The following is a 20,213-nucleotide window of genomic DNA, read 5'->3' on the forward strand; positions in this document are numbered from 1 at the left end:
TTTTTTTCAATACCGTGCAGCCCTAATCTGTATATCCATCTCTATATCCATCTGTATATCCATCCATCCGTCCAATAATCCAGCAATCTATTAATCTACTCATGTATCCATCCACCCATTCATGATTCATTAATCGACCCATCTATTGATTTATTATCCACGACTCATGCATGCATCCATTCATCCATCCATTTATCCATATAACCATCCATCCATTCATCCACCAACTATCCATCCATCCATCCATCCATCCATCCATCCATCCATCCATCCATCCACCACCCTACAGTCCTCCCACTAGTCTTTTCACTGAACAGATCACCCCAGACACACTGCAGATGACCCCCAGGCTCAGAATGCACAGGTCTATCAGGCGGTCCCGCACAGTGAGGCGACTCCACTGCAGTCTGAGGTGAAACAGGCAGGGCAGGATGAGCGTCATGGCCGCCCCGGTCACACTGCCGGTCAAACCCATCAACAGCGAGAACCTGGGGACCATCAGGGCCAGCAGGTATGATGTCATCAGCAAGGCGACACGGACCAACAGGGCCGGACCAGACACACCTCGACCTCCATGTTTGGAGTATGATGAGACATCTGTGGAAAGGTTGAAGTAGAGTGTTGTTTTGATGTCAATTTGTGTTGAACCTGCAAGCAATGTTGGTGTATGGGTTGCTCTTTTCAGACTAATTGTTTCCCAGTTGCGTCTATGTAGAGTTGTCATTAGCACAAATTAAAAAGAAAAGCTGTAGAAGGCAGGAAGGGTTAAAATGACATGTGCATTGCCCATTTAAATATTATATTTCTAAATGACATCACTTCGGAAAAAGGAAAAGTGTTGCTATGTGATAATTACTTCATTAGTGTTTACAGTCAATGACAGTGAGAAGGTTAGTCATCACAAGGTTTCCCTGATGTCTTAGCATTCAAACGAAAACAAATGGTATGTGATTTGTTTTTTGTCGTTTGATTGTATTTCTGACATCATTGGTAAGGTTTTCATTTCATGTGTTGGTTTCTATTGACAATAGGCTTAAGTGTGGGCTAAATAAACGTTTAGTAGAAATTAAACTGGTTCTCATGCTCTGTTCAAGCACAACCTTTCTTCACTGACACATCTGCGGATACTCCCATCTTGAACGATCTAACCCCAGTCCACCACTATTGACCTCGGGAGCAATTAAGTCTTATGCCTAAGGCAGCATGAGAGAAAACAACATGTAACCGATTAATTTTCTTCAAAGCTATTTTCATTGACCATCCAGGGATCCACCAGCCTCAGGCCTGCTTTCTTTTTCTTACATGCTTATGCTGCTCCACAGAGTAATAAGCAATATAGAAAGAAAAAAACAGCTTCCTAAGGCCATGTATAATCTGCATATCAGCCATTATAACGTATACAGTAAAATGGAGATCTAAAGTCCACCACACCTTAGATATAATTCATGAGTACAAACCCATTTATAGATGGCCTGAAGGAACTCTCTCTTCATGTATGGTGACAAAACTTTGGGAAAGGTCAGTGGTTTCAATAAAAAGCTGGCGGTCGTGTTTACCTCCAAGCAGGCAGGTTTGCAGTATTTCAGCAGCAGAGTAGAAGGGCAGAGGGTATGACAGCAGGGCTTTAGCCAGCAGGCACAGGTTGACGAGAGGTCGGAGGTCAGAGGGCAGGTTGTCTGTGATTACCTCACTGGTCTCTTCCCCCCAGGTCAGCACGGCCTAATGGAGGAGGAAAAACAAATCAATCAGTCAATCAATCACTCCATTTTTCTGTCCCTTCTTCCATCCTTTAATTAGATCCGCAGTTGTCAGCCAGATGTCCGGCCAAATATAGATTCTGTCTCAATGCTTTTTAGGTAACAAATTATAAAATAAAACCGTCACTGTATTTATTTACCTCTGAGAGCACTTAACTAAATGTTAGCTTTGTTTAAGAGTCTTCACAAACACATACAAAACCAACTCAGTATCACTGGAATTACAAGAACGTTTTCAGTGTTTAACAATGTTACAAACCAGTAAAGAAAACAGGGTTTTCATGATGCAGGCGGCACCATGAGTCCACCCCAGCATGGTGTTAAACTGCCCTCTGTCCTCCATACTGCCCTCTAGAGGAGGGAGGAAGATCTGAGAGGTGTAGGAGAAGATGATGACGCCCACAGAGATGAGGAAGTCCTCCGGGTCCACAGACAGAGACAGAGTGGACCAGGACCAGCTGCTGGCTCGACTCAGACAGTACAGCATGACCAACAGGCTGACAGAGGGCCAGAGACAAAAGGAAAGAAAATGATAAATGCATTGAAATTAATAAAGCGTGCAATGATAATTGTTTTATTATGTTCAAAGCACGATGCAATAAGAGCTGTTTACTCATTGGTACACAGAGTAATTAAAGAGAAGGTTTGCCTATATGAGGAAATTGAAAGAAGAAATAAAGACATTGTACAAAATATAATAAAAGGAGAAAAATAATAAAGGGAAAATGAATTTGAAATAATATTAAATCATTAAAATGCTTCCCAAAAAAGATGTATCTCCAAAAATGTATTTTAAAAATGTTATTCAAATTTGGTTAGCTGATTATTTATTTTTTGAATAAAGGTGAAAACAAGGCTTTTTTTTATAAGCTCATAAAAGAAAAATGGGATATTCAATAATAAACTTGGAAGAAATGATTTGCACATCACTAAATAACCATAGGATTGAGAGATCAGATGGATCATGGAGAACTTTGAGATCCAGCGCCATTATCTGAGACAACTGGTGTACAAAAATCAAACAAGCAGCAACAGCAGTGTGTTGAAGATGGGAGTAGACGGCCAAACCTGCAGAAGATGCATAATGATCAAAGGAGTGGAAAGGAGAGCAGATTAGAAAGACCACCTTGTCGTCTTGATTCCATATGACTGGTGATACTGATCAGCTAATGTCAGAACAATCATAGCTACTCCTTTTCAATTACCTGATGAGTATGTGAGCCAGGGAGCACAGCAGGCTGAGGGTGGAGACTGGTCTGAGATCAGTGAGCAGCAGACAGGGCAGCAGGAATACCAGAGACAACAGAGAGCACACTGACCGAGGAACAGCCGTCCCCGACACACTGTCAGACAGCAGGCTGCTGGAGACCACCAGGTACAGCGTGCACGTCATCAACAGCTCGATGACCTGCAGAAAAATATATGTTTAACTGTTTATTGTGGGAAACTAAGGTGTTTTTTTCACTTGTGTATCTCTAATATGTATCTCATGGTGCAGGGGTACATTTCTCCAAACGAGACACCTGCAGGAAGGCTTTATAAGCTTTGTGGAGAAGCTTAAACTCATTGACAAAAACAACAGAACTTGATAATATATATATATATATATCCATATAATAGCATGATAGCTAGATCAGTCATAAGTAATAAGTCTTAATTGTTGGCTAATAGATATAAATGAACCCTTCCAATAGTTCAAAGGTAGGTATATGTAAAGGATATATGATTGAAATGGTTTAAGAAAAGTAATAAATCCTGTAAAAGCTAAAAGTAATGAATACATTGTTTAAATAGTTATCTAAAAGTAATGGATACATAGCTGATAGCTAGCTAAAAGTATTTGGAAAATTGTGAAAAAGCTACATGTAATTAATAAAAGGGTTGATACTGTAGTATATCACTAAATAAATAATGCAATGCTTATGGTGATAATGGTGAAGGGCTGCTCAAGCTAATTTACAAGCTGTCGGTGTATATCAGACAAAACGTTAGGAACGACTGATCCAGAAGTACTGTATTCAACATGTGCATGTACAGAAAGATGAATGTGCTGCTATGTGTTGGTTTATTCTGAAGTGTGTGTTACCTGCGCTACATTAACCATCCAGCCTGCCAGTGCAGGCCAGTGGGGCCACAGTCCTTTGCAGCAGGCCTCCACAATGTCCTGGTAGCTGCGCCGGACTCTGACCTGCGACACCGAGCCTCCACTGAGAGATAAACACATCATCTTAATGTGATAATAGTGTAATTCAGGGTATATGCAGGAATCCTGAAGTCAAATAATACCTTTTAAGACCTTTTTTAAGACCCTTTCCATACATTTTAAGACCTCATCGCCACTTTGAGTTTTAACCATTGGCGACACACTTTACCTCACATTTACTATATACAGTATTGATTGTCTTTCCTCCTTATCTTCCAACCATTTGGACGCAGACTTGCATTTCCCCATAACGATGTTGTTTAACAACCGGCGTAAACGGACCTTCGCGCGCTATCAAGCAGTGAGCGTGCGATGTCCTGTTCAGATGACGTCAAATCCAACGGGATGCCATAAATAAACTACACAGAATCACACTACACACCTACGCAATGATTACATTCAGGCAGACTGTAGAATACAACCTCTTTGGACAATTGATATACTTATTGAAAACAAGCTACAACATTGAATACCTTGGAAAATGCCATTTAATACTTTTTAATAGCCTTAATTTTCTCTAAATTGATTTATCAACTTTTAATACTTTTTAAGACCCCGCGGACTCCCTGTAATTAGACAGTATGAAGTTGACTTTTGATTGTGTTCTGGTTTTATGTTTCAGTATTTGTAAGCAACTGTGATTGAAAGAATATTGCTTTTATTTTACTTTTTAATGGTTATTTCATTATTTCTTTGATGTTATTTTCTTGTAAGATGGGGCAGGTAAAATAAGATTTTCTTCTCCCTGCTCCTTTCCACCATGCGCTAATAAAAACCAGTATAAGTGTACATCTTCCGTTTTAAAATAACTGTCATGTGTGGAATAAACAAATAAAAAATAAAAATCTGACAAAAATGTCATACACATTTCGTGCAATGTCACTATTTCCAGTTATTATCTTTGTGGAAGAGTTTGCTCCAGTGCTTTAGATGAGCACAATGATGTTCTTTATTTACATTGCTATGGCTTGCAATTTATATTAAAAATGAATGAACTCATCACAACATAATTTAACATCATTTAACCTAAATTCAGAAAATACTTCAGCACAGTTTTACAGAACAGATTGACATTTTCTTTTGCTGTGGAAGTGGTACTTTTCTTAAGCTCGCCACTGCTGAAAGAACAGAATAACATGTTTTTATATTTGGACTCATCAAAATTGGGGTTAAATTCCCCAGAGGAGTCTGAATAGAAGAGAAAATACATTCATGAACGGCTCTGTTGTCAGAAACGATAGTCACCATTGCTGAAAATAAAGAGGGCTGCACCATCTGCAGAAACTCAAACATATACAAAAGAAAAAAAGCACAAGGATAAGTGCTCTTTGCGAATAAAAGCCCATAAGTGCTACAGCATTGACACAAAGTTAAATAAGTTGCTTAGAAAAATCTACTATGAGTAAAATGGCTAAAGAGGAGAATATAACAGACACACCTTTGCTCCTCTTCGTACAGACAGGCCACCAGGATCCTCCCGGTGTGGTTACAGACCCAGGCCGACAGAACCAGCAGAACCAGACCAACATAACCCGAGCGGACCAGAGCGAAGGGTAAACCCAACACAAAGATACCCTGAGAGATGGGAAGAAAGAACACAGATTATTGGGTTTGGTGGAGGACGATAGGAATGAGAATACTTCCAAACCTCTCCTTTAAGGTAGTTGAATACTGAAGAAACAGATTCACCAATCAACGTGAGAAAATGACCAATGTGTTATCGCCATGATTACACACACAGATACATACAGTAAGGTAAAAGCATACAAAAATAAGCCGTCCAATCGAGAAAAATATACAAAATATATGTATATAATAATTCCAGTGAACTTTCCAGCAATATTTTGTTACCTAAAAAATTGTAAATGTATATATCTCAAAGTTGTAAGACAATTTCCAATTTTCTCAAGTAAAGAAAACAAAATGATAAATAAAGAAAGTAAGGAGGAGGAAGGGATTTAGTCATATGCAAAATGAAGTTTTGACAAAGGTGAGAAATCTATAAAATCCTTGCTTTCAAATATAGGTACACAAAACAAAATACATAGAAGACCTCTTAATCAACCCACAGCACCTGTGCTCATTTCAACTTGTTTCAGTAAAAATGTATCTCTTAAAGGTCACCTATTGTGAAAAAAGACTCTCACACTTTTTGTCCTGATCCATTTATATAAAAACCTGTCTGAAAATGAGCTGATCAGATTTTGGCCACTTTATGATTTCATAACGATGTTTTGTCTTGTGTAACCATTAGCCAATCACCAACTAAGGTAACCCCCCCCCCCACCTTATCACCTGAATCTCCTCCTAGAGCACCGTTGTGTTCTTTGTAACCAAATATCTCTCAGAGGGGCGTGGGGAGGGGCTCCTTATTTTCATCTAAAGTAACAGACAGAGAATCAGCACTTTGGAAACAGGGCTGAAACAGAGGGGATTATGGGTAATGCTGCAATGATCTGTTTGGTGTTTGAAGCCAAACACTTCAGAGACATGTTTTGTATATATCTGAGACCTATAATATATTGATGAAAAACAGTATAATAGTATAAAACAGTATAAAAATTGTTAAAATGCGAAAAGTCTAAAACCTAGTCACAAGAAAAGAGGAAAAAACAAGGATGAAAGTTGAAGGGGAAATTAAGAGAGTAGAGAAGAGGATTGTTCACGGTCGGAGGATGAGGAGGCGAGAGGAGAGTTTTGGCGAGATGCCTGGAGAGCTCGAGGATGCAGGAGGCCAGCAGGAGCAGAAGGGATGAGGAGAGGCGGGCTTTGGCCCGTCGTGGAGGGGAAGTGACTGCCAGAGAGAGGAATAAGGAGGAGAGGCAATGGAGGAGGAAGAGGAAGAAGAAGGCACAGACTGAAGAGGGTAGAGGAGAGAAGGAAACGAGGATGAGTGGAGATCAGAGGAGACAAGAAGCTACTTTGATGGAGCTCCTGCGTTACGAATGTTGGAACATGGAGACACTGAAACACACACATACACTCATACACACACTCATACAGTGGATGCATAAACACACGAGCACATTCTCTCTCTTTCAAGTTGATATTTTGTAACTGCTGTCTGTTAGGCATGCAGACGGAGCTTTGATGTTCAAATGGAGCTGCTGGTGATGAAAGCAGTCTGACTCTCAAGTATCTGATTTCATCTCCCTTCTCTCTCCCTCCCTACACTTCTCTTTCGCTCTGTGTTTATGCCAGATAATTCCTCATTGGTTACTCTGAGCACAACTTGAAGCAGCTCCCAATCACAGACAGGTACAAAAAGAGAGGAAATAAATCCCCGATTGGCTCAGGAGAAGGTGTTTTAGCTTCATCCAGCAGTAATCCGACACCTAATATAGCTTTAAATGTGTTGATGTAGTTTTCTAAATACAGACTTAATATCAAATCATTTGTTATAACGATTTTTTATTATTAACTTTATTATTCCTGTGCTTTGAAGTTGCAACATTTCCGGTGTGGCGGAGTGCAACCCAGTCTCACGGCATTTCGTGTTCACCAACACGATTTGCCCCTTTTTTTCGTGTTGCACAGCACGATTTTAAAAGCAATGTATTTCTACTGCCTGCAGCACGTCTTTTTCTCCGGTCGGGTCGAGGAAGACCGGAAGCTGTGTGGTTCATAAAAACATGTTCTTACTCAATATCAAGCCACAGTTATTGCTTTTATTTGAAATCGTATAATTTCGGACTTTTGTTGCTGTCTGTGAGGAAAATAAATGGGGCTCAGAGCCTCAGGATACTGAAATCTGTATTTTTAAATATTTTTTTCCTTCTAATTCGATATTCTTTTCAAAATAACACACTGTTATTTACTCACCAATAACACACAATTATCCTTGCTTTTATTTATTGGTTTAATTCCATAATCTCGGGCTTTTTTGGCGTCCGTCAGGAACTGAATTTCAAAACAAAAATAACCGGAAACAGACGTAGGCCTATAAGGGACATTTCGAGCATCATTGCGATTGTCAACATTTCTGAGTTTAGGATGGCCGAAGACACTACACTACCCATAATCCCCAGCTATCGTTTAGGACTACAGTCCCCGTAAGGTTACGCAGAGCGTCAAACAGCTGTGTGAAATGGAACGAAACCACGCCAGACTATCCAAAACTGGAATCGAACGCCCCCCCAGAACTACACATGCTGGCTATTGTGTTTCGCAAAATGTTCTATGGGACGTCTCTACTGAACGTTTTTGTTTTTCCCACAATTAGAAGTTGCCAGTATTAAACACATTGGTGTTATCAAATGTAAAACTATTATATATTATTTATTATAATTAATAAATGGGTGAAAATCGCTATATATACCCACATGACAGCTCATTGTTACTTTGTAATTCTACTCCACTACAATTCAGAGGTTAACCTGGTATTTTTACTCCGCTGCATTTATTTGAGTTACTTTGCAGATTCTGATTAATGATGTGAAATATAAACAACCCTTAAATCAGACTTTAGTTACACCTGAGTAAAATTCAGGTAAGGTGATTGTCAAGTGCCAACAATCAGGAGAGATATTTGATAGTTGGTGCTTGAGAAGACTAAACATGTATCTGCAATTGACATGAATGGAAACGAGTAATAAAGTATATTCATTACTCGTTATTCTCTACTAATAGTTCATTAAAGACTGTATATTATGGCTATTTTGCACATCCCTTTCAAGATTTTCAAAGGTGTATTGACATAGCATATACACAACTACGGTGTAGTTATGCAATGAATGAAACACTTGGGTCACAGGTTCCTCAACAGTGCATTACAAGACATCTATCAATATGTGTGTATACCTCCACCATTAAACTGTCATATTCTGCACATTTCTTATTCTATCTACATACATAAGAGTATAATTCATATGTATAATATCAGTTAAAATAAGTGCTTCAACATAGTTAACATTGCAGGAAAGCAATATATTAGACGTTAAGTACTTTGTCCGGCTTAATATTTATCTGTACATAGATACCCCCAACGTTTTTTTCTTATTTAAAAGAAGACCTTAATCTGTTATTTAATGTTTAAATAAAGGTTAATTCGTTTTTCTGTTTTGCACCTCCTCCTATTAATATCTTTGTACATTCTGCACTAAACTGTTTTATTGTAGAGATCACTTTATAGTATCTTCTTGATTTTTTATATTCTATATTTATACTTTCCCCCTATGAAAGTATGTACTCTTAATATTTTTTTAATCAAATAAAACACAATAATTCAATAACGTGCTTTAACCACTAGGCGGTGCACACAAGGTACACACAGCCATAATAACTTTGTATTATTAGTGTAGGACACTTTTGTTTTCGTACAACATCTGAAAATGTGTAGTTTTATGCATGCTTTCACATAATTTTACAGCATATTGCTATACTATTTCAGACTCAGTATTTACATTCTTACATTCAAAGAAAATCAGTAATATCTTTAAAAACTACAGTCCTTTTATATCAGCTGTGCACCGTTATGGTGTAAATATAACCTATCTGTGAATTAGATCAAATGTAAAAGTCAGCCGAATTAGTGTTGATACTGCAAGGAGACGTATTGTGTGAAGAGAAATTGAAGATGTTGTTTAATTGTTGAATATATTTATGATCCACGTCAAGTATTCAGTTTCGGCGGCATTTTCTCAGTTTTTCCAAAGGTCTTCTCATCAGGGCTCTATAAATAAAGAACTACGGCAGATCTGTAATATACAATGCAGCCGAACCGTGTATTACAATGCCGTTATGTGATGACTGTCAAAGAGAAAAGCAAGAGCGCTTGGAATTAAGTATTATTCTTTTAAAATGTTTTCCAGATTTCATATCATATAAACACCAAATCCCAGCATGCATTGCGGCTAAAACATCCAATAAGCAAGCTTAAAACCATAGCTGAGGATCTTGGGTAATCGCTCGAAATGCCTACCTCTGTTTCCGGTTAGTTTTATTTTGAAATTCAGTTCCTGACGGACGCCAAAAAAGCCCGAGATTATGGAATTAAACCAATAAATAAAAGCAACGATAATTGTGTGTTATTGGTGAGTAAATAACAGCGTGTTATTTTGAAAAGAATAACAAATTAGAAGGAAAAAAAGATTTAAAAAATACAGATTTCAGTATCCTGAGGCTCTGAGCCCCATTTATTTTCCTCACAGACGGCAACAAAAGTCCGAAATTATACGATTTAAAATAAAAGCAATAACTGTGGCTTGATATTGAGTAAGAACATGTTTTTATGAACCACACAGCTTCCGGTCTTCCTCGACCCGACCGGAGAAAAATACGTGCTGCAGGCAGTAGAAATACATTGCTTTTAAAATCGTGCTGTGCAACACGAAAAAAAGGGTTAAATCGTGTTGGTGAACATGAATCAATAGATTAAAAATCGTGTTGGTGAACACGAAATGCCGTGAGACTGGGTTGCGGAGTGAGCGGGCGCGAGTTCTCTCAGGTGGGTTTAAATCAGGGTGGCCAACTTTGGGTTCCTGGCTGGAGTGAGATTTTGATATCATGGGTTTAATTACACATATGCGCACGAAATGACTGCTATCGTGTCAGCAGCGGGACCTTAGCATATATATAGGATATATACACAATATATACAAATACACAATATTGGACACAGACTATAAAAGGCACAAAGTTTCATTCACTAATGAAAGTCAAACACATGTTTGTTTTCACTGTTTTATTGTGTGCCTGTCGCGATAAGCAATTAATTGACTTATCGTACGATAAATAAAAATGAACTCGATAAATTGGCATTTACATGAGGATGTGACTAGCAGTTTGAAAGGATGTACTTGAATTATTATTATATATTATCATTATGTCAGTGGTCTAAAATGGTCATACAACGGTGCCGACAATATTATCGTTTATCGCAATAATTTCCGGGAAAATGTATCCAACAAAATTAATTATCGTGAGAGGCCTATACATGAAACACACACACACACACAAATCTACAGACTTACTCCAAACATATATATTAATTAACACACTCTCACTCTCATATAGCCTACTCTTTGACTCTATTTTGGCCTAGTAGAACAATAAGCAGCAGACTTTTACTTTTTATCATTTCTACTGGATCTTAGATCTGCGCATGCGCAATACGGGTCGGCAGTGGCGGCTCCGGAGTATTTTTGTTGGGTAATCTATGGTAGGGCTAACCCCAGTGGTGGGGCTCAAATCAGTATTTGCAATGTAATTACATACCCGCTCCCCTTGACAGTGAAACGCCACGCGTGAGGTTTAGATTATTTCCCTGTCTCAATCCAAATTGAACTGTATGAAATAAAAAGGCACATTTATCTTGTCGTAAATAAAAAGGGCGACCTGGAGCCAATCCTGCAATTTCCCCACAGGTGAATGAGTTGACATGCTGAAAATCCAACCCCTGCAGGGGGGTCTGGGGGGATTCTCCCCCAGGAGATTTTTTGAAATACTAACATAAAATACACATTCTGGTACTCTCTTGAGAAGAAAAATAAATAAATCTATTACTACACGACATATTTAAATGAATGGTATTTTAGTTTTGTGTTACTTTGTTCTGAAAGCTGAACCAGCTGCTCCTCACAGAGAGAAGAGGGAAGAGGCTGTGAATGACTTTACATTGTGGATAAGGGTGGATAGCACCCATTGTTCTGTGTGTCAAAATGAAAGACAGCCCACACACCTATCAATCATCAAACCGTGGAGTCTTATTTCATTACGTGTTGATTTCTATCAACACGTAATGTTGTATCAATGTATATAGAGATGTACTACCGCAAAAGTATTCTCCGTCGGGACTTCCTGCAACAACACCACGCCGTTATCTTGATTCTGATTGGCCAGAAGACATTATCAAAGATGTTCTATTGAGAGGACGATCACTACGTGACAAAAGTTTTCAAAACCGTTTCTAGTCTTCGGTATTCTTGTTTTGGCGTGAGAATAGTTTGGGCAGCGTGAGAGCGTGAGATTGAGACTGAAAGCGTGTGTCACATGCCAGATGCGTGAGAGTTGGCAACCCTGGTTGGCAACCTGGTTGGCAACCCTCAAAACTTTAAATAAACCCACAAAATTCAACAACTCAACAAAGAAAAGTTAGATATGAGTGGGGTAAACAATCCGGAAAAGAAACAAACAGCAATACAAAGTGGAAAAACAACCTGAAATGGACGAAATCTCCGAAGCTAGCGAACACGAGGAAAAGCTATAGGAGCTATGGGATAATGCAGGAAATGCTAAGTGTCGCGCTAGCAACCATTAGCAACCATTAGCAACGATATCAAAGACTTCAAGCAGGAGCTATGACTCCGGTTATCCACATTTAAAGAAAAACTAAAGACTGAGATGAAGGAAGAAATCGCAACGAGCTACAGACACAGAAAACAACGATTGATTTGTTAGTCAATCAGAATAGTTTTTTAACCAGCAAACTGCTCTGGTATTCAATAAAATATTAAGCAAGAAACATTGACTGGAAAATAATAATGTAACATTTCTCGTGAAGATCCAAGTGTTCATGATAATATATATTGTGCTTAAAGAGGTGATATACGTAAAAAATAACTTAAAGAGCCTGTGACAGCCTCCCAACAACTGTTGAATGAAATATTGGGCTACTAGTCATTGGGCTTCAGTTTAAAAAAGAAGTTGCGATACCGTTTGATAAATATCAATAATTTCGAACATCGCGGGGAAATTCCTTCGACTCATTTTGAAGTTTTGGGGGAAGCCGGAAGTGACGTCAATGCGGGAACGCTTCACTGTGCGGCGAGAGAGCCAAACACGGACAAAGTGTGTTGTCATGCGTACTTGCGTAGAAATGGTGAATTACCGAGTTTAGGAACGTTAATAACGTTTTAATGAAGTTGACTACACTATATTCATATGTGTCAATGCTTTCATATCAATTCGGCGAACATAAACATAAATGATCGTGGTGAAGATGATGATTAAGGCGAGACACCCCAGGTGAATAGGATAATTATTTTAACTTAAAGGTATCAACTAGAAATGTCTCCAGTTAATTACTTACAATAAGGAAATTGTTTTTTATATTACAAGTTTTCGGAAATAGCATGTTTAAATATGCAAATATCCATTATCTCATTAAATATGCACATATTTTAACACATTTCAGGAATCGAAATCTGAACTTTGGATAAAGCCAGGTTCGAAATTCTTGTTTCATTTTGTAGTCATATTAGTATCTAAGGCTTTTACAGAAGGGATATTGGATATCTCTTTTTATCACTCCATAAATCAGAAAATACTGTCAACAGCCCTAAAATATCCATTTTCGCCATGTTTTTAGGTATACAATGTTGTATAATTCAGGCTATGAATGATATATGAACAAACCCTTCTGTAAAAGCCTTCATAATATTGATAGGAATATAACTGGAAGGTTTGGTGTATGTACGTACTACTGAAGTTGAAATTTCGAACTCAGAGTATGAGAAAAAACTCATTTTGAGAAAACGAACTTTAAAGATTGCAGTGAGGCGCTAGCTAAACCCTCCTGTTCTTTGGATGATAGCTTGCGCATCGACGCACTCCGTGAAGGTATTTCATGTTCGGGGTCATTTGTTTTTTGTATAATCTTGCTTCGTGCAAGTGACTTGTTGTAGTCTTCTCTGTGAACGTTTTTTTCGCCGTTCTTTTGCCATTTTGAGATTTCAATTTCTAGCGGAAAGCTAACCAGGAATTGTTTTAGCACACCACGTGACGCATCTGAACGAATCACGTTGTCAGAAATTGACACCAGCCAATGAGATTTGGTTTCTTGGTTTAAGACCCCTTTGTGCTTTCACGATTGGTTGCTGATACAAAGGAAATGACCATATTTGGATCTGATGAGATTGTGCAGGAGAGACACAGCTTTCCAACGATATCTCTGTTGATATGGTGCACACAGCGGTCGCGGTACTTTATGTTACGTTATAATGCTAACTTTTTGTGAATTTAGGAGAAATCTACAGACGCAAATAGACAAACTATAGTAAAATAAACACTTAAATGTGTATTTTGTACGTTTTCCTTCCAAAAGCCTGAAAGAAAACATGTTATGTAATCAAAATAGCACAAAATCTCAAAATTGACCAGTACTTGAAAAACGATGTTTTTGCCTGCCGTGTCTCGCCTTAAATTAGGATTAAAAATCGGTAGTGAGAGCTGCTGAATTTCCTCCCGTCGGATGTGATATAAAAACAAATCGATTATTTTTGTAGTTGTAAACTCAAGTGGATGAAACTACATTTATTAGTGCTTTCTTGTCAATTCGGCGAACATATGATACATTAAATGATCGTGAGGATGATGATTTAAAAATCGTCTGCATTTCCTGATGAGAAAACAAACCGATGCTTTTTGTAGTTGTAGTACACCAACATGGATTAAACGTGTGTTTTTTTTTTACCACAATGTTGGGGAAATTAATGGATAAAATGCACGGATTATTATTATTATTATTATTCCCACTCCGATCGGGACACTAGGTCCACCGTTTCCCCGCAGCGAGGCTCCCCCCGTTGACAGTTACGTGGGCTGGGCTGGGTGCAGTGGCGGACTGGCCATCGGGACGAATCCCGATGGGCCGGTACCGAAGTGGGCCGGTCGGATAAGTCACTAGCACATCCCCCACTCCCCTCCGTTGACAATTTACTAGCGGTACCGAAGTGGGCCGGTCGAGAGTCCCGGGATGATTTTTAGTCCCATTCCACCACTGGCTACATGACCGTATGATCGCCCATATTGACGCACCTAATTCCTAAACTTCTAACATATAAAACATAAACCGATCCTTCAGCCTAATATGAGCTCTCAGACACGTTCAAAATTAAACTGTCATCGCTGTCTGAGCTTGCTGCTGTGTGCGCCATCGTGTGTTTAACTTTACATGCAGATGCTGGGATCCTGAATGGTGCAGCTGGAGCACTGTGCCCGCAATGACGTCACACATAATTTGGCGGGACTTGAAGAATCCCCGAGAAGATCCAGAAAATGGTCAACATTGAAGGGCAGATTAATGGTTATCAAAGTACAAATATCCAAAATCAGTGCAGTAACGGTTTTCAAGGGGACAATATTTACTCAAATTGATGGGTTTGGATGATGGGGGAAACTCGTGTCACAGGCTCTTTAACACATTTACGTTTTTTGGGCAACCGGCAGCATTTATTTATTTATTTATGCCTCACTTCTCTTCAGGGATGAATTTGGCAGTGAGATGAACCAAATAACATTTGACAGCAATCTTTTCCAAAACAAAATGTGGACATTCTTAATTTCCCTACGGCCTGTGTTTGGATTTGAAAACCCATTTACAACTTGGATGTTGAATTTCCAAGCCAGTTTGAGGTAAAATGTTGCTCAAAAGCCGACAATCACAGGCAGTTTAAAGTGATATCAGAGCGTTGTTACAGTATTGTCAAAAACACAAACTTCACGTCTCTAATCTGCGATGAAGACACACAAAGACGAGCTGCCTCATTAACAGTCAAGTTGGAAATAAAACTGAGTTTCATAATACTCCCAAGTCGGGAGCTTTGAGAGCTGGAGCTGGTATTTGCATTTTTGGCAGCAAATTTGCTCTCTAATAAAAACTTTATTAAGCTGGCAGACTGGCATGAATAAACAACCACTGGAAAATACACATTTTCTTTTCAGCCTTGATAGGAGATAAAACGGATGTTGTTTTTTTCACAACGATCTGTAATTATGGCCCAGATGTTTATACTGTACATCAGATACATTTTGTGGTCATACATCAGCGTCTGAGCATCCAGTGAATCACCACCTTCATTAAATAGACTCTTTTAAGCTACATTAGTCATCCAGTCACCTCAATTTAACCTATCTGTGACCTCAACTAAAGGATTACTGAGCAATCCATTTGGTTAAGGATCCTGATTGCAGTGTGCTGCTGGTAATGAATAACCTATAAACCATTAAGCAACCCCACAAACCTGGAATGAAGCAGATAGTGTTTTAGTTTTAAAATAAAATATGCTGCAGTCAAATTGCAGTTATTTCATTCAAATCATGGTTTTAGGGACACATGCATTACAATATAGTTGGAAGCATCAAGGCTACAGAATTCATCGTACATTTGAATAGGCAATTTAAATCAGTAATATGGAATATATCATGGCCTCACTTTCCATTCAAGACAAACTTCCTGTGGATCATCTGGCACAGAAACACGGTCTCTAATGAATGAAAACCTGGCTCTGAGATAGAAAAACTGGCATCAATAAACCAAGCATATAAAATACTTGTTTATCTAATAAATATAATTAGTTTGTATGTTTATTTATGTAAAGACGATACAAGAAGTGAGGATACCCGGCCCGGAGGAAGCCCGGGGTCCCCTTCTGGAGACAGGCCCAGAAGGAGGACTCGTCGGCGAGCGTCTGGTGGCCGGGCTTGCCACGGAGCCCGGCCGGGCCCAGCCCGAAAAGGCAACGTGGGCAACACCTCCGCTTCTCCGTCCCGCGGGCCCACCACCTACGGGAAACAGCGATGGGGTCGGGTGCGCTGCCAGAAGGGTGGCAGTGAAAGCGGAGGGTCTCGACGGACCAGACCCGGGCGACAGAAGCTGGCTTTGGGGACGTGGAACGTCACCTCTCTGGGGGGGAAGGAGCCGGAGCTTGTGCGGGAGGTGGAGCGTTACCAGTTGGATCTGGTTGGGCTCACCTCTATGCACAGCGTCGGCTCTGGAATTTACTTCTGGATAGGGGTTGGACTCTATTCTTCTCCGGAGTTGCTCAAGGTGTGAGGCGCCGGGCGGGTGTGGGGATACTCACAAGTCCCCGGTTAGGTGCTTCGTTGTTGGAGTTTACCCCAGTGGACGAGAGGGTCGCCTCCCTACGCCTGCGGGTTATGGGGGGGAAAACTCTGACTGTTGTGTGTGCTTATGCACCCAACAGCAGTTCAGAGTATACGGCCTTCTTGGAGACCCTGGAAAGAGTCCTGTATGGGGCTCCTGAAGGGGACTCTTTAATCTTGCTGGGAGACTTCAACGCACATGTGGGCAATGATGGAGACACTTGGAGGGGCGTGATTGGGAGGAACGGCCCCCCTGATCTGAACCGGAGTGGTGGTTTGTTACTGGACTTCTGTGCTAGTCATGGATTGGCCATAACAAACACCATGTTCGAACATAAGGATGCTCATAAGTGTACGTGGTACCAGAGCACCCTAGGCAGAAGGTCCATGATCGATTTCGTTATCGTATCATCGGACCTGAGGCCGTATGTTTTGGACACTCGGGTAAAGAGAGGGGCGGAGTTGTCAACTGATCACCATCTGGTGGTGAGTTGGGTCGAGTGGCGGGGGAAGCCTCTGGATAGACCTGGTAAGCCCAAACGTGTAGTTCGGGTGAACTGGGAACGTCTGGAGGAGGCCCAAGTTCAGGAGGTGGTCGGTGTTCAAAGCCTCTATTGCCGAAGCCGCGGCGGGGAGCTGTGGTCTCAAGGTCCTAGGGGCCACAAGGGGCGGTAACCCTTGAACCTCCTGGTGGACACCGGTGGTCAGGGAAGCCGTCCGACTGAAGAAGGAGGCCTTCAGGGATTTGTTATCCCGGGGGACTCCCGAGGCAGTTGCAAGGTACCGACAGTCCCGAAGGGCAGCAGCCTCATACGTGGCCGAGGCAAAGCAGCGGGTGTGGGAGAAGTTCGGAGAAGACATGGAGAAGGACTTTCGGGCGGCACCAAAGTTGTTCTGGAAAACTGTCCGACACCTCAGGAGGGGGAAGCAGGGAACCATCCAAGCTGTGTACAGTAAGGATGGGACGTTGTTGACCTCAACTGATGGAGTGTTAGGGCGTTGGAAGGAACACTTTGAGGAACTTCTGAACCCGACAACTCTGCCCTCTATGTTAGAGGCAGAGCTGGAGTATGACGGGGGATCAACACCAATCTCCCGGGGGGAGGTCACTGAGGTCGTCAGACAACTCCACAGTGGCAAAGCCCCGGGGGTGGATGAGATCCGCCCGGAAATGCTGAAGGCTCTGGGTGTTGAGGGACTGTCATGGTTGACACGTCTCATCAACGTTGCGTGGAAGTCGGAAACAGTACCGAAGGAGTGGCAGACCGAGGTGGTGGTTCCCCTTTTTAAAAAGGGGGAACAGAGGGTGTGTGCCAATTACAGAGGCATCACACTACCCCTCATCCCCGGGAAAGTTTACTCTAAGGTACTCGAAAGGAGGGTCAGGCCGATTGTCGAACCTCAGATTGAGGAGGACCAATGCGGATTCCGTCTTGGTCATGGAACGACGGATCAGCTTTTTACTTTCGCAAGGATCCTGGAGGGGGCCTGGGAGTACGCTTATCCGGTCTACATGTGTTTTGTAGACTTGGAGAAGGCGTATGACCGAGTTCCCAGGGAGTTACTGTGGGAGGTGCTGCGGGAGTATGGGGTGAGGGGGTCTCTACTCAGGGCCATCCAATCTCTGTACTCCCAAAGCGAGAGCTGTGTCCGGGTCCTCGGCAGTAAGTCGGACCCATTTCCGGTGAGGGTTGGCCTCCGCCAGGGCTGCGCTTTGTCACCAATCCTGTTTGTAATGTACATGGATCGGATTTCGAGGCGTAGTCATGGGGGAGGGGGTCTGCAGTTCGGTGGACTAAGGATTGCACCACTGCTTTTTGTAGATGATGTGGTTCTAATGGCTTCATCGGTCTGCGACCTTCAGCACTCACTGGATCGGTTCGCAACCGAGTGTGAAGCGGCTGGGATGAGGATCAGCACCTCCAAATCTGAGGCCATGGTTCTCAGCAGGAAACCAATGGACTGTCCACTCCAAGTAGGGAATGAGTCCTTACCCCAAGTGAAGGAGTTCAAGTATCTCGGGGTCTTGTTCTCGAGTGAGGGAACAATGGAGCGTGAGATGGGCCGGAGAATTGGAGCAGCGGGAGCGGTACTGCAGTCGCTTTACCGCACCGTTGTGACGAAAAGGGAGCTGAGCCAGAAGGCAAAGCTCTCTGTCTACCGGGCCATTTTCGTTCCTACCCTCACCTATGGTCATGAAGGATGGGTCATGACCGAAAGAACGAGATCGCGGATACAAGCGGCCGAGATGGGTTTTCTCCGCAGGGTGGCTTATCCCTTAGGGATAAGGTGAGAAGTTCGGTCATCAGGGAGGGACTCGGAGTTGAGCCGCTCCTCCTTCGCGTCGAAAGGAGCCAGTTGAGGTGGTTCGGGCACCTAGTTAGGATGCCACCTGGGCGCCTCCCTAGGGAGGTGTTCCAGGCACGTCCAGCTGGGAAGAGACCAAGGGGTAGACCTAGGACCAGGTGGAGGGATTATATCTCTTCGCTGGCCTGGGAGCGCCTTGGGATCCCCCAGTCAGAGCTGGTTGATGTAGCCAGGGAAAAGAAAGTTTGGGGCTCTCTGCTGGAACTGCTACCCCCGCGACCCGACCACGGATAAGCGGGAGAAGATGGATGGATGGTTTATTTATGTACTGACAACAGAGCTAATGGTGAATTACAATGTGTGTATTTAGAGCAACCTGACGCAAAATAAATGTACATGAATTCACCTTGACTCCAGAAGGAACAAGTCTTCATGCATGTGTATTCATTTGTGTGTGCATGCGTAAACATTGATGTCATAATGTTCTTTACAGACCCTGCAACGCTTTTCAATTACACTGCAGTTATTCAGTGAAAGAACACATTAACATGAGTGCAGCGGTTGAATACGGCTCAGCATTTACACAATAATAAGCTATTAGCATTACCGCCACGAGGATATATTGTGTTTATAAAAAAAACGATTTGATTCATGCTTTATTTGATTATGAAGACTGAAGGGAGCCTGACAACAGCCTGCAAGACCACTGAGCATTGTTTAGTTATTTCAGGGGGAGCGGATTAAATGGTGATCGTCTGCATATTTAATACATATATTTTTTGAGCGGTTGGCATTTACAGAGATAGAGAGACAAAGCTTTGTAGAAAAAACAAGGAATGACATGAGTTTTGTTCAACTTATTTCTAGATAAATCTTTTTTAACATTGTCAGCCCCCCTATCTGCCCCATTCTACACTGTCACTTATATAAAAAGGCACTGGTTGCTGAAAACAATCTTTAAAAAATAAATAAAAATAATAGTTCATCAATAGCATTTGACACCATAGATCACAAAATGTTACTGACAAAACTGGAAAGGTATGGCATCAGAGGGGTGGGATTAGACGAGGTGAGAGATTATTTAAGCAACAGACAACAATTTGTTGAAATATAGGTGAACATAC

At 41.3% G+C, this 20,213-nt stretch overlaps 1 protein-coding gene across 1 annotated transcript in view; it reads right to left on the minus strand.

The window, feature by feature from the left end:
* Positions 1-235: 235 nt before the first annotated feature.
* Positions 236-20,213, minus strand: part of LOC117548783 (vesicular inhibitory amino acid transporter-like) — a 39,784-nt gene continuing 19,806 nt past the window's right edge. Inside the window, exons 3-8 of the mRNA XM_034220257.1 lie at positions 5,399-5,535; positions 3,844-3,964; positions 2,963-3,165; positions 2,017-2,254; positions 1,557-1,719; positions 236-597 (exon numbers count right to left, since the gene is read on the minus strand). Coding sequence (XP_034076148.1) covers positions 284-597; positions 1,557-1,719; positions 2,017-2,254; positions 2,963-3,165; positions 3,844-3,964; positions 5,399-5,535 — 1,176 coding nt within the window. The 3' untranslated portion in view covers positions 236-283. The remainder of the gene's footprint in view (positions 598-1,556; positions 1,720-2,016; positions 2,255-2,962; positions 3,166-3,843; positions 3,965-5,398; positions 5,536-20,213) is intronic.

Source organism: Gymnodraco acuticeps, unplaced genomic scaffold, assembly GCF_902827175.1.
Source record: "Gymnodraco acuticeps unplaced genomic scaffold, fGymAcu1.1, whole genome shotgun sequence".
Taxonomy (NCBI): domain Eukaryota; kingdom Metazoa; phylum Chordata; class Actinopteri; order Perciformes; family Bathydraconidae; genus Gymnodraco; species Gymnodraco acuticeps.